The 25,322-nt window shown below is 34.5% G+C and overlaps 4 protein-coding genes and 1 long non-coding RNA gene across 5 annotated transcripts; 1 reads left to right on the forward strand and 4 right to left on the reverse strand.

Moving 5' to 3' along the window:
- The first annotated feature begins 595 nt into the window (after window positions 1-595).
- LOC128246165 (uncharacterized) lies at window positions 596-3,170 on the forward strand. The gene is made up of 3 exons (XM_052964355.1): window positions 596-1,012; window positions 1,353-1,516; window positions 1,989-3,170. Exons 1-3 carry the CDS (start codon window positions 596-598, stop codon window positions 3,151-3,153), a joined length of 1,746 nt encoding a protein of 581 aa, XP_052820315.1. The 3' UTR covers window positions 3,154-3,170.
- Window positions 3,171-5,135: 1,965 nt separating this feature from the next.
- LOC128246167 (uncharacterized) lies at window positions 5,136-6,878 on the reverse strand. The gene is made up of 4 exons (XM_052964356.1): window positions 6,558-6,878; window positions 6,128-6,324; window positions 5,547-5,908; window positions 5,136-5,197 (listed from the first exon to the last, which is right to left on the reverse strand). Exons 1-4 carry the CDS (start codon window positions 6,870-6,872, stop codon window positions 5,136-5,138), a joined length of 936 nt encoding a protein of 311 aa, XP_052820316.1. The 5' UTR covers window positions 6,873-6,878.
- A 2,470-nt stretch (window positions 6,879-9,348) lies between these two features.
- LOC128203397 (uncharacterized) lies at window positions 9,349-15,940 on the reverse strand. Its single transcript, XM_052904801.1, has 5 exons — window positions 15,561-15,940; window positions 13,756-13,813; window positions 13,369-13,424; window positions 12,243-12,350; window positions 9,349-11,700 (listed from the first exon to the last, which is right to left on the reverse strand). Exons 4-5 carry the CDS (start codon window positions 12,304-12,306, stop codon window positions 11,315-11,317), a joined length of 450 nt encoding a protein of 149 aa, XP_052760761.1. The 5' UTR covers window positions 12,307-12,350; window positions 13,369-13,424; window positions 13,756-13,813; window positions 15,561-15,940; the 3' UTR covers window positions 9,349-11,314.
- On the reverse strand, window positions 12,346-17,282 carry LOC128246168 (tRNA pseudouridine(38/39) synthase-like). The gene is made up of 6 exons (XM_052964357.1): window positions 17,139-17,282; window positions 15,561-15,686; window positions 14,161-14,164; window positions 13,756-13,813; window positions 13,369-13,424; window positions 12,346-12,350 (listed from the first exon to the last, which is right to left on the reverse strand). Exons 1-6 carry the CDS (start codon window positions 17,280-17,282, stop codon window positions 12,346-12,348), a joined length of 393 nt encoding a protein of 130 aa, XP_052820317.1.
- Window positions 17,283-17,315: 33 nt separating this feature from the next.
- LOC128245665 (uncharacterized) lies at window positions 17,316-20,876 on the reverse strand. Its single transcript, XR_008263211.1, has 3 exons — window positions 20,829-20,876; window positions 18,541-18,601; window positions 17,316-17,393 (listed from the first exon to the last, which is right to left on the reverse strand). It is a non-coding gene; the product is annotated as an uncharacterized LOC128245665 (long non-coding RNA).
- Between the last annotated feature and the right edge of the window lie 4,446 nt (window positions 20,877-25,322).

Genomic DNA, 25,322 nt, shown 5'->3' on the forward strand with positions numbered 1-25,322 from the left:
CTACTCACGTGACTTTCACATGCTAAATTAACGCACTATAAACTGGGAAACCATCATGCGCAATTCTAAACGGGTAAACGTAGTAGAGGCAGCAACGAACAGATACATAGAACAGAACAGAGCTTTTATTTCCAAGCAGGTCATAAACCCATCTGGCAAAACATGTACATATACCGATAATTCTAGACATGTTTTGAGGAAATACTGTATTTGCCGATTTTGGGACCATTCGGTGTCTAGTCCCTTTAATGTTTCGATTGTAAGTCAATGTTAATTATTTATATTTCGGCATGACCGGACTGCAAATGGTGAAATTTAAACTAACTAGCCGAAAAGTTTTAGTAACGCTATTGGAAATTGAGCTATTTTGGGCTTGAATTGACAGGTATCTGTTCAAATGAGCACCTGCCAATTGCCTTTTGGTGTTCGTTCATAAATCTTAGTAAAATTACTCAATTGCAACAGTTAAAACGCAAGAAAAGGTAACTAAGGGCAATAACTCTGTAGTATTGTCCTTTCCGATAACTTGGTTACTTCCCCTGATTTCTAAGGGAGGCTACTCCATTTCCTACTTCCGGGGAATACATTTTGCAAGATGGCCGACGTAGACAATGAGATCACTGGGGCGTGTATGAATAACAATGAGTTGACACCATTTAAGGTCGTCGATTTGAAAAGATACCTTGCGAACCGGAAATTGAATGTATCAGGTCTTAAATGCGAATTGATTGAGAGGATAAAAGGCGCATATAGACTTTCTATAACTGACAAACGCGTGCTGGAGGAGAGAGATCGGGAAGAAAGAGAGAGAAGAGCAACCGAACGCTTTATCCTCCCATGTGGCGAGGGTCTTCCACCGCCATCAACACTGAAGGCATGGAAGTCCACTATTGATCTGTTTCCTGCTGTAGAGGAAAAGGATATATACAACTACATTGTACTGAAAAGAGACTCGAAACGTCAATTGAAGGCGAGGACTTATTATGTGGACGGACATGTACAGAAAGTTGAGGTATGTCAAATAGTGAGTTTATAATAAGTCTGAGGCTGTTTTTTCTGCCATGTTTACTTCATCTAGTTATATAATTAGCTCAAGGGGACTATTTTGACTTGGACATAAAAATAATTTGGTGTGAAAAATGTACTCAACATTTTTATGTAGGCGGGGCTAGCCACAATTAAGGGGGGTGTGGTGGATGCAAGCACATGTATGTGTCGAACCACACTGACTATATACTTATCTTAATTTTAAAAAAAATAATGTATTTTGTACAATTTTCATATGTTCTATGATGTATGTTGTTTATTTATTGTCATTTAAATTAAAATATTATTTATAATTTATTCTTCAGGTCCATCTCATAAGCGAAGAGTGCAGCCACTGTTATGTTCAAGCTTCCGTGCTGCCATCATTTCCAACTGCAGACAAAAGAAAGTCACCAGAGTACCAACCCTGGATCCTTCTGTCGAAAGTGACTGGCTGCATACACTCCGCGTTCTGCAACTGTCCAGCTGGGTAAGTTGAATTAATTTGTGATAAATCAAAGTCTCTGATCTGCATTGATGAAAGGTGTCAAACCCACACACGCTAGGCTATTTTGTCAGTATTATCAAATACTTAAACTTGGGGCATTCTTCAAACTATTTCATATCTTCTTATCAAACTTGGTACACTTGTTACAAGAGACAAAAAAGCACATGTTATAACTGTCATAATTTTGGCTTTCATGGTTAGCTGAGTTTTGCTATTTTTTTCTGAATGAAAGAACAGGCGAGCTTATGTATTGATTCAATGAACTCCCTTCACCGTGTTGGTGTTTACTTATGGCACTGTTTGTGTTTTGTATGTTCATGGCCTACCAGGAAATACTAAGTGTAAAATACTGTGTATTCACCTCCATTTTCAAACTTTAATGTTTTGGAATATACATGTAAGTATAACAAGTAAAAAGGCACACATGTAAATGAATTTTTTTATTTTCATCTAGTGAAGGTGAATGCTGCAACCATATTGGTGCCCTGCTGTATGGACTTGAAGACCTGACGCGTAAAAAAACCCTTGCTCCAACATCCAAACCCTGTGCCTGGAACAACTTCAGCATGCTGTCTGCACCACGGAAACGTAAGCTGTCGCCTAGGAAATCTGAAGATCTTATGTTCTCAAAGAAGAAACTGTACAACGTGTCAGTACGTAAAGTTTCTGTAAACAAAAACCATGAACTGAACTCTATCAATGGATGCACTGTTAACATTGACAGATTTAGGCAGAAACTGGTTGGTTCGAAGTTGAATGTAGGCTGGTTAAAAAACTTTGAAATTGAAACAACTGAAAATGAACCAGATCTCCCTGTGTTACATTCTGTGCCATTCAACTACCATGATAGTGTAAACTTGAGGGACAGTTCTAGTAAGACAGTGTTTTTGGATCATTTTGACTCTTTGAAGCAAAGCGCTGAAGAAATTCAATTAACTGAAATCTTAACAAGGGGCCAAAAAAGTGGGAAATGGCAAGAGGCCAGAAAAGAACGCCTAACAGCTTCAAACTTTGGCAGCATCTGTCGTAGGAAAGAATCAACTGAACCTGACGGACTCCTGCGGCAGATGTTGTATTCCAATTTCACAAGCAAGTACACAGAATATGGAATTAAACATGAGAAGGCTGCAAAGAGAATGTATGCGAAAGCAATGCAAACTGACCACAAAGGACTAGCAGTTAAAGACAGTGGTCTAGTTGTATGTGCCGACAGACCCTACCTTGGTGCCAGTCCAGATGGGCTTGTGTTCTGTTCACATTGTACAGAAAGTGTTGGTCTGGTTGAGATTAAGTGTCCTGCCTCTAAGAAATGGAGGATGCAAACGCCTGAGGAATGCTGTGAAGACAATGATTTTTTTTGTCAGTTAGAGAATGGCAAGGTGTTACTCAAGGAAACACACAAATATTACTACCAGGTCCAAGGGCAGATGGGAATCACCGGGAGGAAATGGTGTGATTTTGTAGTTTGGACATGTGTAGGTCTTTCTATACAGAGAATTGCATTTTGTGAATCATTTTGGCTGAAAATGTTGTGTCAACTTGACAGATTTTGCCTTGAATCATACATTCCTGAACTGTACGCACAACGTGTTAAAAGGGGAATGAGTCTGTTCAATTGATTTGTACATCGTCTAGTTATGTGTTGTTTATACATGTACATTTGAATGATCAATAATGGCAATTTATGTGAATATCTTGTTTGCTTTCAGTTATTTTCATAACTATATTCAAAATGAAACTCCAAAATGACTGTATTGTTACTATAATTTGAAACCATGAATAAAAAAGTTGTAAATCTAAATTTTGGGCAGTATTTTGAAAGTATGTGTACTTTTGTCAACATATTGTGATTATGCGATGCTGTAAATCTACTTTAATTATTTCCTTGTTTTATGTTTGACCTTTTCTACTTTTCCTTTCCATTTATCTAGTTTTCAGGGATGTATTTCTGAGCTTAATAAATGGACATATGTTTAACCTTTCAAGTGTGTTATTATTGCATTTTGTGTGCAGGATAGTGATAGCGTTTATATTGCCATTGTTTAAAGAAGTAGCTGAGTTTTACTCTAAAACAATTGAAGATGTTCAATTGAATATTGGTTTGCATGTAGCTACTGCACGGCCCATAACTCAAGACTGTCGAGTTGTTCTCCTTTTCTGACTTGCTAATTAAAAACAACAAATGAGTGTTACTTTCTTATGTTTGCAGGGTGCAAAACTTAAAGGGGCTATACACCGTGTGATGAAATATCGAAAAAAAAAAGAAACTTGTCAAAAACTGACATAAACTTGGTATCAATGTGTACAATGCATTGAAACTAACTAACTGAAGTACCACATACCGTAGTATACAATTAATTTATTTTCGCATTATTTTTTCCATATTTCTCCATTAATTTTTTTTTACTGGGTATGTATACCTAGTAGAATTCATTCTTATGCGTGATTTGCTAGTTGATGATATCATGGGATATAACCAAGTAAGGTATATTAGCTTAAGCATTCATATGGTTTCGGATAAGCCTTCGTAGCAAAGTGGATACAACACTGGACAGCTATTTTGGTGACACTAGTTCAATCCATAGCTCAATTTTCTTTTACATTTTGGTATTTCTTTACCATTATCATATCAGAAGAGTAAAACATTTTATTAAATAATTTGTCCTGAGATTTGTTACAGAAAAAAACTTTATTGGTGCCAATCTGGTGTACAGTCCCTTTAAACATTGGGACATATTTAGCATGGGGCTAGTTTTTTTAATCTAATGTATCTTAAAGTTAACATTTGTCGGGCATTTCAGTTTGATCTATGGCACTCTTGCCTATTCTTATTTCCACTTAGTTCAATTATGAAACTGATATGAAAATGGTTCATACTGAAAAATCCTTTAAGCAATTCAATACTAATGATTTGAAGTACGTGGTAGATCAATTACACATGGCAAATAAAAAAAAACTCATTTCAGAGCCAAACTTAATAAGTGATCTTTGACTTTTATTCTTAGAAATGTTACAAATAATAAAACCACAAAATACAAAGCAGATGTTTCACAAACAAAAAATTATATCAATAAATTGATCAGTTAATGCATACATGTTTCAAATCAAATCTTGAAATCCATTCACATGAGCATATTTCCTTATCCATTTTTGTCAAACCTGAATCAAATGTGTAATCTCATATGTTATCATATAACTTGCTCGAAAAAATGATTTTAAAACAAAATTGTAATTTCATTGTTCTAGTTAGAAGTATACAAGTTTTTATCCCTAAATCTAATGCTTGATATATACAAACGCTTTCATTGACACATGAGTTATTATTGAACAAGTGGTGGCCATAGATTTGTCAAATATGTGCATATTTTGAACACTTTAGAAATTCTCCTTGACTGTGTTATAGGAATATTGCCATGCAATATTCGAAAGTTCTTGATTCTCTCCATTTGCCTTTCAACATGTATTCGTAAACTTGCAATATCTTTTGTAAGGAGAACCTCACGTTTAGAGAATTGTTTTCCTTTCTGTTTAAATGGTGGAATAATGAGATGAATGCCTCTTGGAGTAGTAAGGTCTGTAATAGTGAAACCCTTATCAACCATTATGGCGTCTCCTTCTTCAAGCAAGTCCAAGAGTCCACATTTTTCTGTGAGTTTCTTGTCACTGGTACAGCCCACCCAACAGTCAGAAACAAAAGTTACAACACCATTTGGGCTTATACCCACCAAAATCTTATGAGTCATGTGAGACTTGTAATCACTGTACATTAAACTTTTCAAAGAAAGAGAACTGGATGTTTCACTGTAAATTTCAGTGCAGTCGATAATAATTCTAGTGTTAGAATATTTCTCTTTAAATTGTTCAGGCATGTTATTTTTCACTACCTCACGAGATGGCCATTGAACAAGAAAGGATAATTGTACATGTAAATAGTTGATCCATCTTTCAACAATGTCACTACATTGTGAAGTGGATATGCAAAACCTAGTACCTAGATCTTCAAATAACAGACCTAGACGTAGGCGCATCAGCACCATGAAAAATTCATCCAGAACACTTAGAGTTCTTGGCCGTCCTCCATCTGAATCTTTATAGTTAAGTTTCCGCCTTGATGTCCGCACTTCAGCTTCATCCTTGATTTCATCAAACAAAGCTTCAAACACAACTCGATTAGGGATTCCGGTGTAAAAACTGACCAAATCGTCATTGTATTTTACGTCATCATATGTGAGCATAGGTAGCTGACATTGTACACCAAAGTCTCTAGTAGAATGTTCTGTTTGTGAACTGAAGTCTGCTGTTTTTCCCAGGAAACTTTCTTCAGTTTGTACTTCCATCACTGCACAGTTGTTCTCAGTCTGTGTGTCACAACATCTGAAACATATACAAATTGATCATGTACCCATTTACCACATCTTACATGTACAGTCTGGTAACCCTAACCAAATGTTTGTTTTTTTTGGCCTTAAACATTTACAAACACTTAAATTTTCCTATTTTTGTTAAAGAATGAAGAAAAATGATCAGAAGTAATTAACTTATCAGATCGATTTCATAGCACAAGAAGCAATATATATATATATTGAACAATACCTAAAGGACTGATTCTGTGGCTGTAGTACTGGTCCCATGCAGTAATCATGCAGGTGGACAGAGGTATCAATGGCATGCCCGGAAGGGGATACAAATGACAGTTGTGGCTGTATACTATCATCATTTGACAGTTCTAGGTCTAAATCGTCATTGACCGTATCACCATCATCATCATCACCTACGTCTTCATCAAGGAGCTGAAATTGCAAATGAAACTGTATAAGATAAATGTTTTAGTACAAAATCTGCCAGGCTATATGGTACACATTTTTCCAGGCTGTATTTGAAAACAATTCTTTAATCATTTCTTAAATTACAAAATTTACAAATAAGTGCTGTGACATTGTTTTTAAGCACCGTTGATATAACATAATTCATTTTGAGGTGCATGTAAGGAAGAACTTAAACTAATATAAGAAATAAAAAATACCGTTGGCTGGAAGGTTTTGGTAGCACCAGTCTCAGTTGGAAACATAGATGGAAGTGTATGCTGGAATGAAGGTCCTCTGAAGCCAACAAAATGCTCACTACACAATCGTCTGTGTTCATTCCACTGGAACGATCTCATGACCGTTTTACATCGCTGCACCCACACACGTTTTAAACGTTTGTTCTGAGGAAAACGGTGCAATGACACTTTTCTCCCATCAATAACCTTTCCTCTGTAAATTCCTTTACAAATACAACAGTACTTAGGGGTTTTCCTGCCCGTTTTCTTTATTAGTTTTGAATCTTTACTTTCCATTTTCACTTGTTGCTGTTTACTTCCTGGTTTGTGTAGTCCCCGGAAGTAAATTTCCGCTTTTTGCGCATGCCCACTTGAAGAGTATTCAGGGAAAGATAATCGAGTTATCGGAAAGGACAATAATAGAGCTCTAAAATAGAGCTATGGTTCTTGCACACTGCACTTCCTTTCAGTATGTTCTATCATTGTATGATATGTATCGTTGGATAAATAACATGTGAACTACACTTATCCATAAACGCATGTAGTTTTAACCACAACTCTACAAATATTTTGATGTTTTATTCAATATCAAATCAGTTACTGACAAACACAAGACATTTCCAAGGAAACGGACCAGAATGTTTTTAAATGCTAAAAATATCTATCAATACAGTTAACAGAGCTAGGATAATTTTTAAAAACTCTGAAAAAACACACTTCACCAGACTTTAAACATCTTATTGAAACTGTAACATTTCTACTAAATAACTTTGCTTTTCTGTTTTACAATCTTTTTAAAATATTGAAACATGTAAATATGTACATAACACCATATCCAACAATCAAACAATACAGACAGTAAACTATATGACTAGACTATAAATACCAATAATTGAATATGGTAATTTCTGAAAAATCTCAAACAACAATTCTGTGATAAAATTCAGCAAATTACACTTTTCCAAATAGTTCAATCTTATGTCATGGACAAAGGTTGACCGGCTTAAAGAAATTTTATGTTTTCATCGAAAACTTTTTATATAAACATTTGTGTAAACATTATAATATTTCAGAAACTAATTAATAAAATTGCTTTGTTGTCTCATTTTAATGTTTTCTTATGATATCTCCTTCTATTATACTTTATCATTTAGCATTATTATGGTGATATTCAAAAATGCAATCCATCAAAAATAATATAATGGTTCATCAATATAAATTTAAAAAGAAGTTATCTCGATGTTAATTTATAAACAAGTCTTCCTTTTGAGGCTTAATTTATTCTAATAATGTTTGTTTCCACAAACGCAACCATCCCTATATCTTCCTCCCAAGTCTACATTTATTTGACGATAATGTTTTTTTTTTTGGTAAATTCCTTATAATGTGCATTTTCTGAGTCAACATCTTAAAATTTGGATAATGTTTTTCTAAAATTTTCTACAATAGGGAAATAACCTGATATAGGTCAGTTAGGTACAAAAACCTGGTTCTCAAAAATTAAAAAGAGAAAAAAAGAGTAATTCCTACATACCGAGCCTAATTTATATCATTTCTTTTTATCTGATGGATGGCTTACCTGAACTTGAATACTGCGAGACCGTGTCATGCTGAGTACCTTAATTAATGTATACATAACATGCTAATACGACGTGATCTGAAAACCTATATTTGGAATGACGAAGACCTCCATGGCAACATTCAACATTAGCAACACGTCCACAACACAAAATATCTACATTCAGATGTACCCTTTGACCAAGCAAGACGATAATACACTCAAAAATTAAAATGTAATATAATGTACAGCTTCACCGTTTTTACTGTATATAATATACTAAGATAGATAAATACACGAGCGAAAAACAGTGATAAAAAGTGGGTAAAATCTAAATACTTTGTCAAGTATGTGGTGAAAAACAGAAACTGAAACAATTTATTCCATGTATATTAATACAATCTATGTCATCTGTCATATTACGAACTAAAAAAAAACATTTAAAAATTAAAAACTAAACCGTTGGTAAGTAATTCAAACAGAACTTTTTGATTTGCATTCGTCCATTTTTCTACACAGTGAAAGCTTAAGAATGTAATTTATTTTACTTGTTTTCTTCCATTGACATACTTTATCAATTACTTTATGACAAAAGAACGTGCATCAACGGTATTAGACTCCTTAATAAAGCTTAAACTGAAGTGCAGGTAGCTCTTACTATTTTGAAAGTAATATCTTGAGAGATAAATTCTCTCAACAAGATATACAGAATAGCTCTTGGAAAAATGACTATTTCAAAAATATCTTGATAGTAAAATTCTCTATATACCAAGATAGAACACATTTTCATAGAAAGGATCGGAGTAAGGTCTCAGATCAGACATCATACATGACTCTCACAACACACTAAATAACGATACCTAAATAACAACATCACTCTGTAATTAAACAGAGATAAATGAACTTCACACTTTTGTTTAATGAGAAAGTAATGTTCAGCCTGTATACATGTGTAAAAGGTTCCTATGTTATGTAAAACTATATTAAGTTATAGTTCTGGCATCCACAACTGTGTATTACTATTGAAATAATATCAAAAGTACTCAAAATACGAGGTAAGTGAGTACCATGTTGTCAAGGCAACATTCAATAACTAAGATACTACATAAGTGAATATCATTGTTATTTATCCATATATTAGACACTGAACTGTTTAGCCCCGCCTACGGTTTCTATTCCAATATGGGAGTTAATGTAACTCTCAAACATGGTATAGGTCTGAATCTTTGATAGGGGTGGCACATGAGTTTATGTTTTGAACATTAATATTATCATCACGTACCTACTACGGGTCCATGCTATCATAAAGATAATTCCTGTCTAAAGTATACAAAACAAGAAAATATTTCGCAAATTATTGAAAAACAACAAATAGTCAGCTTAACTTAATCCTGTTTAAAGGGACTTATGAAGTTTCCAGAAAATTGGGCCAGAGAAATACCTCTGAAACTGTGGGAGTTGTTCGCTTCACAAACCTCAATATTCAAGTAGCCTAATGTGTAAAAATCCTACTCTAGGGCATGTTACTGTACGTGTAAGTCGTGGTGGCCACAGGTCAATAAAAATACTTCAGGCAATATTACCCATCAAGGTGGGAATGTGTACATAGTATCAGAGTATTATCTCTTAAACTGTTGGAGAATATCGCTATACAGCATTTAGCCAACTGACTATCCGCCCAACAGACCAACCCTATGCAGACTTCAAACTTTGTTTGCAGGAGTATAAATATAAATATTCATATATTCTAATGTTTTTTCAACAACAATGGAAGTATAAAATGTAAACAATGGTCCCATTACCATGGCAACATACCATAAAATATAAATTTAGTTAACAAACCAATAAAACAGAAGACAATGTGTAAAACACACATTTTACATATTTCAAAAAAAAAAAATTTACAAAGTTCATGATCATGATAAAAAAAAACATACTGAAGACCTCCAGCACGGCTGTTGTAAGTTCCAGCAGACCAAACGGATTTATTTCTTTTTCTGCAAGCAACCCTCAATGATGTTGCATTTTGGGAGGGTTTAGTTTTCATGCAACAGCAGACCACAAATATAAAACAATTTATCAGTGCTTTTCGAATAAATTAAATAATGGCCTTGTAAAATTGACCAGAACTAAAAAATCTGAAAAAAGTGCTTCTCTAGAATAAGGCAATCAACAGCAACCAATAAACACAGAAAGCACTTAACCAAAATAGTGGTCAAAATTACCACAAACACAAAAAAGCCTGACATACGCTCAATAACTCCATATATCTAGAGTACAAGAAAACAAGGTAAACATGCTTTACTCAATTCTATGTGACAGATTAATGATGAATATCAGTTCAATTCATTTGATTTTGGTCCAACTGCAGTGACTCACATGGTTAAAAGCAAACTACTGGCCTTGACCGTACACACATAGGGTAATGAACCTCAAACATATAGCACCCATTATATACAACTACACTGATAAAAACCTTGTTTGTTTGGTTTCTGTTTTCCACAGCCTTGACCTTTTCAACTATTCTCTCCTCTCTAACATGAAATTCTGGCCTTGACCTTAAGCGTAATGAAAACCCTTGATCTTGTTTTTTTTTCTCTGAAGCCTCTGAAGCCTTCTCTCCACTCTGACTTGAATAACAGACCTTGACCTTAGAGTGATGAACAACATTGACCTTGTTTTTCATCTAAGGCCATGACCTTTTCAATGTCCCTTTCTCTATACATTGACCTCAGTGTCATAAACACCATTAACCTTGACCTTCTCCACTATGCTCTCCTCTCTAATTCCAACAACTTGCCTTGACATTGAAGTAATGATCACCAATTATCACCCTTCTACCATACAACTGGTAAAAGTTTTCATCCAGGTTCTTCTCTAACACTTTGCCTTTCCTTTACCTTGAGCAGCTTGAGTCCATGTCTTATTGCAGTATAAATCATCGAGTAATATGTGTCATTATTAACCTCTGTGTTTGTCGTGAGATATTCTCTATCAAATTGGTCAGTATCGTAACCTGATGTACAGTAAATCTAAAAATGAAATAAATTTTCTCAATCAGTTTGTATTTCAACACGATTCCATTATAACCATGTTTTAAAATTCTCAATAGCATTAATCCTTGCAAATAAATTTCAATGTATTCTACAACAAAATCCTGATTAACGTCTTATTTTTCAAATTAATCATTGGACTGAGAATTTCTCATGACAATTCTCAAAGGAAAGTTTTCCTCCCCATTATCTTTAAGAGAGGTTTTAGAACCGCAAATATCTTGATCAGCCTTCATACTAGTAGTTTTTCCATCAATGTCCCTTACAGTGTCATCATCTTCTTTATTGTTTTCTTCATAAATTATGTGAGGATCCTTATTCTCTCCGGACTTGGGTTTATCTAATGTTCCAAATGGCTTATCATCTATGTGGCTAGGCTTATCAATTTCAAGCCGTTGACGTTTCTGTGACGTCATCTCCTCTTCACTGCTATCGTCCTGCGCTTCAATTTCAGCATTTTCTCTCCATCGCTGTTTTCTCGACTCGTGTGATGCTATCATCTCGTCAAGGGTCACTGTAATAAAAATTGGCATCAACCTATATTGTGCGCCTATAAGTCATTTGGACTCCTGCAATGGTAGGTCATCTGAATACATATGCAAGTCTGGGCAAATGAATATTCTTCAAGTTTTACAATAAGTAATAGGTGATATATGATGATTCCAAGGGCAATTACACTATAAAGCTGACTTAATCAAAGTCAAAAAAACTAAAAATGTCAGGAACTACTTTTCATCATGGGTGTGGTTTCTACCAATTGTGAAGTCGTTCCATGAAAAACTGTAGATTAGGAAGAAGTTTAAGTCTTAAAATGATATTAACCTACAGACAGAGAAGGTTGACAGACTGCCAAAGTGACCTCTATATACTTATTGTAGTCTCAAACTACTGATTATTTTCAGCGATGTTCCGATGATCAATTATAATAAAAAAATTATAATAAAAATTTGATTGGTTGAGCCTGAAATTGGTGACAATTAATTGTATTTGGTCATAATTGATCATATATTCAGATTACTCCTAAACTTGATCAACCCTGTTGTACGGACTACTTACAGCCTCCCTGTCTCTCCATCAGCACCTTAGGATTCCTGTCTTCTAGGAGCCATTCAGACTGCATCAGTAAAGGGGGACTCAGATCACACCAGGGCGCAATGTCTCAGTCTGAAAAAATGACAGAAAGATGAGTTCAAATCCAATTTACAGTAGATAAAAGAATAAGAAGCACATTTACTAGTTCATTTATCACCCGAATATTGTCTCACAAATATTTGAGAGTCCGATACATCAACTGTAACTAACAATACATGTAAAGTGAATTATGCCATCTTGATGAGACTTTTTGTTTATAATAAACCTGAGAATGTTTGAAAACTTACTCATCAAAAAGGCTTTCATAATTTAAAACTCATTATTTGAATTTTGTTTTTTGTCAGAAGTAAAACTACAACTTTAACTACATAGATAAGTGTCAAATATCTGAATATTTTTAATAGGGTTCATAAACAAGAGGAATACATAAATATGCCAAGACTTGTCCGTTTTTCTTGATTTAATCCAGGGCTATATATGTGTATTGGCACTTGCTGTGGACGAGTATTATTGGCAAAGCATCGAGATCTAGAACAATATTTCATAAGCATATCTCAATATATCGTTGAAATAAAAATAGGTAATGTATGGTAATTAATTAGGTTTCTCTGTTCATATCATTATTATTTCACTTTCTGTTTCGATAATCCATAAATTGCAGAACTAGGTATCAATAATGTTGTGCATCCCTAGAACAGGCTTTGTCAAATACTAACCAAGTTTAATGTAAATATTCTGAATGGTTTCTGGTATATAGGGTATTGTAGACCTACAGTAAGGACAACATTAGTGAATGGCACTACAATTTCTATTGAACAACAACCAAGCTAAAGATTGCATAAAACATCTCTCCAAACCTAGGGGCCCTTTTTAAGGGTGTGAGTGGTCTAGTGGTTTAGGTGTCTGCCCGTTACCCAACAGGTCTCAGGTTTACAAACCATGGGAACATTCTAATGGCATCTTAGAAAGGACACAGTACTGGTTTCTGCTCAGGCAACTGACTCGAGATGATTTACATCGGTAACTCACATCAGCTTTCAGCTATCCCAAAAGTTGTGTGAAAATAAATATAACCAGAACACCTCTGTACCTGTTTCCACTTTAGCTTTCTCGAGGTCATTCAGCATGCTCTTCACCATTGTTGCTCTGTGAAAAAATAAGAAGAGATGTTATCAATAAAAGTTTGATCAGCCAGGGGTTGTCAGCAAGATGGATAAGTAAATTTTCTCTGAGTTCTCCTATTTCCCCCACAGCATAAGACCACACTCTCGCGCAACATGAGTGTGACTGTGTGACTAAGCTTAATTTAATATTACTTTCTTCACTGTTGTAAAAAATAAAGACTAAAATAAATAAAGTTGAAAATAAATCAATTGACCGCTGTCAATCATTTAAACACCACTTTACATGCTTTAGAACCAGCACAAACGCCAGTGAAAAACAAATTCTAATAAGGCAAGTCAAGCTCCTTGCTTACTTGATGGAATGCTCAGCCCAAAGCTGCTGGAGGGAGGTGAGGTTGTCTTCATGGCATTCTGAAACATGAATGGGGAAAGTCTTAAAACTGTTTTGAAAATACTGGGCCGATTGTTTAGAAATTTGTTAAAGTAAGCAAGTATTAATTACAGAAGTGTTAACTTTTAAGTCTTAACTTCTCTAGAAGATTAATGAATTCACTTGTGATCTGCAGTATTTGTAACAAATGCTGTTTTAACAGTACCTGTCTTATTCAAATACATATGAGGATATCATCAACTTTTTATGTCTACAAGTTAACAACAATATCGTTAGTCACGTTGTTTACTTTCACAACAATCTGAACAATCGTCCAAATGTTTTCAAGAACCAACAACAGGACTATTGTACTATCACTCATGCAGACCTGGCTAAAAATAGGTTAGGCCTAAAAAAAAAATACATTTGGTTCGGGTTACCCGACCCTACCTACGGAATAGACGCCCACCCTACCGTTTTTATAGTCAGTTTGAAAAAAAAGAAGGAAAAACTAAAAAAAATAAAAATAAAAAAAATCGTTTTTTTTTTAAATTGCATTTCAATATGTAGTTTAACCTTAAATGCTTATACAGAAGATAACTTTAACACCATTCTCCAATGATGAAAATGATATTCTTATACAAAGCCTAATAAAAAATAAAACTATTTTTTTTTTTTAAAAAGCCTACCTACCCTACCTATTTTTGAAAAGGATGTAACCCTAACCAAACAATATTTTTTTTAGGCCTTAACTAAAAGGAGCATTTCTTTAAAAGTTTCAAGTCCCATAATCAAGGCATGCATGGCGGATATGGCTGGTTTTCGAAAGGAACCGAGCTCTTATTGATATCTAAATACTGTACAAGTTTCATCCAGATACAATCAAAACTGAAGACCGTATCGCGTTAACAAGAAATTGTTTACAGACGCACGTACGGACGGACTCACATACTACGTACACATTACCATCGCAAAAGCTCTTCTGGCCTTAGACCAGTAGAGCTAAAAATCACTTGTCTCCATTCTCAACTTTTATATACAGATATAAGATTTTATGCATTTTGACTAAAATCCTTTATTGGACTTTCACCTCTGCTTTGGGACTCACAGACTTTTAATTTTCTTATAGTAATAAGAATGCTTGACTCATAAATAGTGATGTTCTGATGATCGATTATAATCAAACATTGATTGGTTTGGTCTGAAATCGGTGACAATTAATTATATTTTGTCATAATCAATCATTGATTCAAACAGCCCGCTGTTTCTTCCCCTCGTTATTTGCATTTGGTTAATTACCGCCAATTTTCTCCTTTGAGTTCATATATACATCCGAAAGTGTTTAGTTGTTATCGGTAATAAATATCGCCAAAAGCAAAAACACTAAATAACCAAACATACACATAACATAATCACAGTTAAGAATTACGAGGTTATTGTACAAGAACAAAACTGTAATTAAAGTATGTCAAAAAACGATTGTACTCCTCAAGCCTGAGTTATGGGCCTTGTTAAAGTGTAACTCACATGGGTTTTGACTATGGCAACATGTGTACCAAGTTTCCTTTGAATGATATCTTGAACAGTATTTTTGGTTATTGCCAAGTCAACAGATATCTCTGGGAATGCCAATAACGACACCCAGACCATGACTATACCTTAACCTTTTTCATTTAAATGTGGGCATGCAAAAAATGTCAAAATGAGAATCCTGTATCCTGCAAAACATTCTATAAACGGTATAAGTTACTAATAAGGTGAAATAAGATCTGTGTTATATTAACTTACCAGCTTCGTAAATCCACTCAAATTCTCCTCCAAAGTCAGCGTCATACAAGCACAAAGGCGCGTCAGATGACATGTTATATTGCGGCTTAGCGGATTTTTCTCAATGTTCAGAAGTTCATCAACCATCTGAAAAATTAGTACATGGATTGCTAAATTGTATAAATCTGATAACATTTAATCACCATTAATCTGAACATCATTTATAAAAATAATTACCAATATTTCCAATTTATTTTTTGGTTTCGATTTTAGTTTTTTCTTTGTTTGATCAAAATTTACATCAAAAATCCGAAATCACTCTTTCGAAATTATTTTGAAGTCAAAATAAGTGTCCCAATTGCAACAAGTATAAAACTTTTTGTGAGAATTCCATTATTTAAAGCAAAACCTGTTTAATACACCTTAACTTTGCGAAGGTAAATGCTATATGGCAAACTTGTTGCATCCATTGATTTGTAATTTAAATTATTTCTACCTTGTTCCCTTCCTTTAAAAAAGTATAAACTATGAACATTAGAGGAGAATTACTAGTATTGAATTGCAATTATTAAAACTAGAGATTGCTCTTTTGAAAAGTCTTTGTCTCCCCTATTGTGTGGTCGTAGCTGAGAAAAAATAAATGATGGACGTGAAATTAGTAATTCTGGACTGGAGACGAACTAACAGTGAAGCTTGGTTTATTCACCTGTATTGAATAGTGAAGAGAAAAAAGTGTTGTTGATTAATCTTGGAAAATGTAAACGAAGTTTGCATTGTATTAAGTTTCTGGGCGCAAGCGTTATTCAATTATTGATCGGAAACCATTTTTCAGCTCAAGGTTATCGTTACCTTGACCTTTGACCTACTGATTACAAATCATTAGGGATCATCTACATGACCAACTTGCATACCAAGTATTAAGTTCTTGGGTGCAAGTGTTCTTCTGTTACTAAGCGGTAAATGTTTCTTCACCTCAAGGTAACGGCAACCTTGACCTTTGACCTACTAATCTCAAAATCAATAGGAGTCACATGACTAACTAGTATATCAAGTATTAAGTTTCTGGGGAAAATTGTTCTAAAGTTATTGAGCAGAAACCATTTTCAACTTAAGGTCATTGCCAACATATTGTTTTTTACCTGAAGATAACCTTGACCTTTGTCCTTTTGATCTCAAAATCAATAGGGGTCATCTTCTAGTCATGAACAACTAGCATTCCAAGTATGAAGTTCCTGGACCCAAAGGATCTTTAGTATTTAGTAATTCTTCACATCAAGGTCATGGTGACCTTGACCTTTGACCTAGTGAACCAAAAATCAATACAAGTCATGACCAACTACTAGCATACCAAATTCCTGGGTCTAAGCGTTCTATCGTTATTGAGCAGAAACGAAGTGTGACGTTCAGACTGACTGACTGACGGACTGATCGACAGACGGGGAAAAAACAATATGTTTCCCCATGAAAGGGGGTGACATAATAACTTGTATTGACCTTACTTTGTGTGCTTGCATCAAATAGCAAATTATAAGATGTTTTCTATTAACTAAACACAATGCAAGGGAGATAACTAGACAAAAACCAAATACATGCTTCAACCGATTCTTTCCCTTTGCCAACAAGGACCAGCACAGAGAAGATGCTGCGAATCTGATGCCACAGGAACGCCCTCCAGACGATCGTGAGTTCGCACATTGTGAATCCGTCATCGGTCTCATCTAAGGTCTTGACTTCAACCTCCATGATTTTTCGAACATACCCCCAGTAGTCTGTAATGCCATCTTTAACACTGAATTTGCAGAAGTTGCAGAAGTCATATTCGCCAATCAATTTTTTGCCAGCTTCTTCCATGAGCTGTGTTGAATTAAAAAAATCATAAAATCAGGAAATTTTAAGTCTTCAGATGATGTTTTTCTCCAAATCAATATTTCATGAAAATCGAACAGTTTTTAAAGTCACACTCATATTTAAAATCAATACATAAACATATAGAACAAACAAATTTTGAGTAATAAACCTTTAACTGCTTACTATATAATGCATTTGTGAAAAATATATTACTGGTAACAAGATTGTAATTGTGTATTTAAAAGATGAAAACGCACAAATATTAAATGACTGGTGAGTCCTATAGATTTACAGTGATCAACTTTCATTTCATAAGGTAGAAATACAGTATTTTCTGCACCTTTCTTTCAGATTAAACATGCTAACCTTCATAAGAAACATGGTGTTGTATACATGTATATTCTTCCTTTTTGGTAAATTAAAACAATTGAATTAAGTATGCTATATCTTATTTGGGAGTGGAAGTGCATCTTCTTAGTTTCCTTTGGAGTTTGCTACCCAAAAAATCTTTTAAGCATTTTTGCATTAAACAAGAGCTTACAAGTTATTACAACATAAAATTAATCACTTTTGTAGGCACAAGGTTGTGCGAGTATGTGGTCTTGTTGAGGGGTAAAACAGTGTCTGGAGAAAACCCACTTGGTTGGTAACCATGGTAACCACAAATCAAACTCACATGCTGTTAAACCAACCCAGATTGCCTCGGTCAGAAGGGAGTGTACTAACCAATGGCTAACCGGACATGCTTTATCTTTGAGGTAGGGATGCAGGTCTTTCAATCAACACATCATCTTAACTTCCGAACACATGTGCAAAGTCATTTTAAAATATGACAAAAATACAGTCAGGACACAACAAACTATACGGTATATGCATATATACTATATATAATGTCCTGGGCTGATCATAATAAAGCATCTGAAGTCAATTCCTTACTCCTCATTTTCTTCAATGAAGTAACAAACTTATCATGATATATTAACTTAATACAATCTGACATATTTCATTTTCATTGCTTTAATTCAAGTTACATACTTTTATGTAAAAGAACACTGAATTCTTTTAATTTGACTATGAACGTTTTAGAAAATTGACTCAAATTAAGAAATGACTTGAGATGTTTTATGAATACCGCCACAGGTTTATTACTTACCAGTATATTAAGGTCTCCTTTAGGGAAGAAATACTTGTACGTTCTTCTCCTGCAGCTGAACCTGAAATGATACCATTGGTTGACGGTTTACCGTAGGAATCCACTTTCCCCGTTCATCAATGTACTACAAAAATGTCAACTGCTCAGACCTTGCCAGTTTTGAATGTGTTATCTAAATATATGTTACAATTTCCGATTTAGGGAAAATGTTAGAGTTTTTCACATCATCAAAGACACCAATGCTATGTGACAATACTTTCGTGAAACTTGGTATTCATAGCAGAACTTCTATTGTCAGATTGTATGTTTATTTACGCTCCCATCGTCTTTGACCCAAGTAAGGGTATCAGTCTTGTAAGGAAGTGGCTCTTAGCGCACAGGCAGAATGAAACCCAAGTAAGGGCAACCCTGCTTTTAAAGTGCGCCAGAGTAAAACAGATGATATGACCTCGTATATACCTACCAAAATACAGGTAGTATTTTCAGTGATGAGCCAGAGATTGAAAGTCAAGAGTCTTACATTCAAGAGTCTGCAACAAGTCCACACTTCTACGGTTTTGGCAAACAGTTTATAAAGAAATACAATACAGTTTCCACCAACGGAGCATGGATTTCATCCAACTTGTAACTTAAAGCCATAAGTGTTATTGCTAGGGATAAAATGATGATCAAGTATTATCGATAATCGATTGCAAAATCTATTATCAAATGTGGCGTATTCTCGCATTAAAGCCGGATTTTTATTTGACGATGCAATTTTGCAAACCGAGGATTTGAGCTAGTGACCTAGTATTTTTAACCAAAAAGACCCATATTTATACTGAGTATGTATGTAAAGTAACCAAATGTCATGAAAACTGAAAAAAAAATCAATATCCTGCAGGAAAAAAACTGTAATTTATGCTTAAATTCTATTATACTTTAATGTGACTATGATATCCTGGAGAAAAAAATGTAAAAGTTTCTTGAAAATCTATTATACTTAAATGTGACTAAGATATCCTGGAGAAAAAAAAATGTAAAAGTTTCATGAAAAGTTTCATGATTTAAAAAAAAAAATTATGACATCAGGAAAATATTTCCTAAGATTTGACCTGGTGACCTAGTTTTTGATCTGAGGTGACCCATATTCACAAATGTTTAAGACAACAAGTAGACAAATATTCTGAGCAAGTTTCATAAAGATTTGACAAAAATTAATGAATTAATGGTCGTGGAATTCTTTCTCCTAAGGCAGTAACTCTGTAATTAGCTGAAATAGAATTGCAATTCCTGTACACTGCACTCCCTCTCATTATGATCTATCACTGTATGAAGTTTTATTAAATTCCATCCAATAGTTTTCAAGTTATGCTCCGGACAAGAAAAAGGTAACAAAGGGCAATAACTCTGTAATTGGCTGAAAAAGAATTGCGGTTCCTGTACATTACACTTCCTCTCATTATGATCTATCACTGTATAAAGTTTTATTAAATTCCATCCAAAAGTTTTCAAGTTATGCTCAGGACAAGAAAAAAGAAACAAAGGGCAGTAACTCTGTAATTAGCTGAAATAGAATTGCGGTTCTTGTACACTGCACTCCCTCTCATTATGATCTATCACTGTATGAAGTTTTATTAAATTCCATATAATAGTTTTCAAGTTATGCTCCGGACAAGAAAAAGTAACAAAGGGCACTAACTATGTAATAAGCTGAAATAGAATTGCGGTTCTTGTACACTGCACTCCCTCTCATTATGATCTATCACTGTATGAGGTTATATTAAATCCCATCCAAAAGTTATGCTGCGGACAAGAAAAAAGTAACAAAGGGCAGTAACCCTGTAATAAGCTGAAATAGAGTTATGGTTCTTGTGCACTGCACTTCCTCTCACTGTGCTTTACCATTGTATGAAGTTTCAATGAATTCCATCCAGTACTTTTCAAGTTATACTCTGGACAAAAAAGTAACAAGGGGCAATAACTCAGTAATAAGCAAGAGTAGAGTTATGGTTATTGTACACTGCACTTCCTCTCACTGTGCTTTACCATTGTATGAAGTTCCAATGAATTCCATCTAGTACTTTTCAAGTTATACTCCGGACAAAAAAAAAGGAATAAGGGGCAATAACTCAATAATAAGCCAAAATAGATTATGGTTATTGTACACTGCACTTTCTCTCATTATGATCTACCATTGTATGAAGTTTGATTACCATTGGATAAAAACTCTTGATTTTATTACATAAAATTTCATGTATTGATATATGGAAAACAGACTGTACTGTACAGTATATATAGTTCCTTACCAGGTCTTTCATGCGCTGTCATCCCTTCTCTCACCTTCACCCCAACCCCAGACAGCAAGTTGCCGCGTACATCAAGAAAGACAACCTGGAATGTACAAGAAATGTATTTTGATTGCCACTTTTGAAACTCTGTTAACCTCTGTCAATAACTTAATATATTGTTGCATTTGGTCAAATTCTTTCTGAAGAAAAACAAATTTTGTATCAGTTGTTTTTGGACTAGGGCACTTGTGGCCTAGTTCATAGCCGTAATCGCGATGTCTGCATTTTCAGGCCAAATCTGGGGGTTCACTGACGTAATGTATTCATACGCTGTATTTTGATTGGATTGCCGTTAGCAAATTTGAATAATCAAAGTAGTACCATAACTGATTACAATGAAAACATCCAATAAAAATAGTTCTCCTAACTCTTATTATGCACCAGTCAATTGTTACCACCCCCTCGGGGTATACTAGGGAAAAGGGCAGTGTTTTCACCTTTCAGCGGTGTCCTCGCAGTGCCTGATGATTGCGGTGGTTTTGTCTTCACGCAAAATATAGCGGGGAATTACCCTTACCTAAGATCCTTGGGGTGCGAGGTTATTTGGCAGGGATTTTACCACCAGTTCGTTCCCGCAGGGTAGGGCAGGGATTTTATAGCGGATTGGTTGGACTGAAAGTCAAAGTATTCCCCAGACCAAGGGGGGGGGGGCGGGCGTGGTTACATTTGACTGGTGCATAAAATTCTTTTTCTGAAGACGCCTTGAGCTCACTTTGTTTCCTCGCCAAGAATGAAAATCAGTAATCACCCAATGTTGTGGCATAGTGAAGTAATGAAGATTTAACCTCACAACAGTCTTTCTCAAATGCTGTCCAGGCTTTTTTATGCTTAAGAATAACTTACCTGGATATGTCAGACCAGAAATCGTCTTGGCATGAGATTGGATTACTATGGATCAGCATGCACCAGTCAATTGTAACCAGGGCCCCCACATCCGGGGGTATACCGGGGAAATGGGCCGGGTTTTTACCTTTCAGGTGGCCCCGCAATATCGGGTCTTCGTGGAAAATACAGTGCGGATGTGGCTTAACCTAATGTCCCTTGGGTGCTGGGGGGGGATTTGGTGGGGACTTTGCCATCAGATCATCCCTGCAGGGCGGGGATTTTAGCTTGGGTTGGTTGGACCGAAAGTAAAAGTCCCCGCTATTCCCTGGACCGTGGGGGGGTGCATGGTTACAATTAATTGACTGATCAATGCATAAGCTTGCGTATACATACAGATTCAGTGTTTTGGTGCGCAGTTGACAAATTAACTAATTACTTATTAGAAGTTAAGAATATATATTTATTAAGTTATACTTTGCAATCTAAATCATAGATTTAAAAAAGGTAACCTGTATCAATAAATGCAATTATACATAAATAACTGTGCAAATCTTTATGAATCATCCAAATATGAGTACCTTGCAGGGTCTATGTTATTTTTTAAAATTATACTAAGGGAGCTTTCAAGATTAGCTTTCCAATCGCATACACAATGCAGTTTGAAACCTTGATGATTCAAACAAATCTTGGTTGCAGACCATTACTATTAAATATTTGATAAGTCACAGACATTATAAGGTACATTTTAAATGGGCTGTACTCAGTTAATAATGAAAAAGAAAGAACTTTCTTTTTTATAGAAACCTGCCATTAACTTGGTATCGATGTGTACCGAATTAATGCATTGAAACTTACTAACTGATGATGCACATAGTTTACAAATGATTTATTAATAGCAGTTATTTCGTGTTTTTCCATTAAAAAAAGATTACTAAGTACATTGTATGTCTACCGAGTATAATTCATTCCTTATGCGTAATCTGCCGTTGATGTTATTACGTGATTTAAGCGAGTTAGGTATATATCTGGAAATTCCACCCAGTCTTCATAGCATAGTGGATTCGACACTACACTGCAATTTTTTTACATTTTGGTATTTTATTTACAATAACGATATCAAAGAGTAAAATAGTTAATTAAAAAATTGTCCTTAGATTCGTTAAAGAAAAAAATCCAACTTTTTTGGTGCCATTCTGGTGTACTGTTCCTTTAATAAACAACAAGTGAAGCCAATGCTGTATTAAATTTGAGACAGACAAAAAGAAGACAGTACAAAGTTCAACAAGTGTGACCAATTTGAGAATACCCGGTACCTTACGTAATTTATAAATATTCATGCGATTCAGACAATTTAAATGCTTGAAATCACAAAAAAAAACCATTCCCTTGAATTATTCCTGTCATAGTTTAAACTCATAATCAAATTGCAATGCACAGCATTTGAAATAATTTTAAACAGGTGAAAAACTGTTATTTTTAAAAAGCACAATACATTGTTTATCTTTTATGTGACCTAACATTAATATAAGAATTTATTCAGATCATAATTTAGAGACTTTTCTTGCACTTAAATGTGAACAAGTATGCTTGGGATTGAACACTAAGAAAAACAAATTTCAATGAAATTAAATGAAGCACAAAATATACAAAAATTGAAACTGTTTAGACTTTCAAAACTTTAACATTTATACTTAATACGGTTACATAAAATAATGAATACATTTGTAGGATTTGATATCCCACTAAATGTAACCGTCGGCTTCGTTCATTCTAAACTTTCTCTCAGTGATAAGGAATAAATTTTATTCACTGCAGTTGTTTTCTAACTTTATGAAAATAAGAACAATGGAAACAATGCATTTACTACTGTTGATCAGTGCAGATTGTGGGAGGTCATGGTTGATTTCACTGAACCACCAATAAGCCCTGCCAAAATTGGATTCTAATTGGTCAGTCAGGTGTTTTTGGTAGGCATAATTAGTATGAATCTTAATTTTAACCATCATTTATGAATGTTTACCAAATCATTGAATATTGAAATAACAAGCGAAATGTTAGTTTGAATGATGAAAGCCATGAAATATGTAAAGTATTCAAAAAGAGACCATTCTCCAGCTTGTGTAAGTATCGAGAAAATTATTAAGTAAACTTATTTATTGTTTATCTGGAAAATGTTGAAATATCATGTATAGGCTTGATTGCTATGTTATTGCAATATGTTTTATTCATTGCAATATTAATGTAAAACATTTTTATGTTGACTTAAGTTTGTAGATAAAAACTAATGGTATTGGTGATATGAGAATGATCTCGTAAGTCTTTAAAATCCCTTTTGGTATTATGAGGAATTTGCTCCAGTCTTGATCAGTTTAGCTTTTGAAGATTTTCAAAGTAACTGCAAAACAATTCCAGCTGCCTAGAAAGACTATGTCAAACCCTGACCAGATCAAATTTCTAGTGTTTTCAAATTACCACCTTGGCAATGGTTTTATCATAACATAGGATATTAATGCTAGTGGTTTTAAAGAAAATGCTAGTGTTTTTGTATTCGAAATGATATATCATAAGTGACACTAAATTGAACATAATTTATAGTTCTCATTGATAAAACACATAGCCCCAAGTCCAAGCTGATCTAAGATTTAAGGCTCGGATGGAGTCAGGTCAAGAAAATTGCATGTAACATTGTCAATACATTGTACTTTCCAACGCAATAACTGTTTGTTTATTCAAGTATATAATGCAATCCCCACACCAAGGAAATGCAGTATTGCTTAACCAGCTCAATTGACATCATGAGTTGGACATTAAATTGCTGCAATTAAAGGCACATCTAGATATCAGAATTATTCAAACTCTGATTTAGCAACCTTATTATAGTTTAATATATGAACTACTTTTGCGAAATGAAAGCTTTTTTAGATTTACAAGGATGGGTAAAAGTATTTGTAGTAAAGTAAATGTACTGCAACACCTGATACATGTTGCCTAGGAATCTTACAAATTCTAGGCACTCCAAATGTTACAGTTCTATTCAATTCGGAGTGCCTGAAATAAAAGCTTCTTGATTCTACATTCAACATCTTTCTGTATGACCAATGAACAGGAGAATCATGAACCTACAACCATTTGCAACTGTTGAGATAGGGAGCTATCAGGACAGAGACAGAGGACAATACAAGAATGTCCACTGTTGCATTTATTGATGTCTTTTACAAATATTATCCAAAGTATGGCCCTGTGGTTTAAAGCTCCTTTGCAGCTTGCAAGCAGTTTTAGTCTAAAGTTTAAGCTAGCCCATTAAACAGTGACCCCTTGTGATGTGAGCCGATTTGTTTAATGCTTAGAACATGGTTATCAACATTTCCCTAAATGAAGCCCTAGTCCATCAGTGCTTTCAGCACTTTGATTATTTATATGTGGTTTTCTCCCTTGAATTGAACAGCAAGTTTATATCCTTAATCTGTTAATATTTTGTTTTGACATTCTTAGTTAGACTATTAGGTAATTTCATTTGAATATAAGCTGAAGGCAATTGTTATTGAGTACTCTCAAAAACAAGCACTAAAATATTGATACATTATCAAACTTCAGAAAGTCAAACTTTTGTCTGGGGCCATCCTTAAA

The sequence above is a fragment of the Mya arenaria genome, chromosome 9, assembly GCF_026914265.1.
Source record: "Mya arenaria isolate MELC-2E11 chromosome 9, ASM2691426v1".
NCBI lineage: Eukaryota > Metazoa > Mollusca > Bivalvia > Myida > Myidae > Mya > Mya arenaria.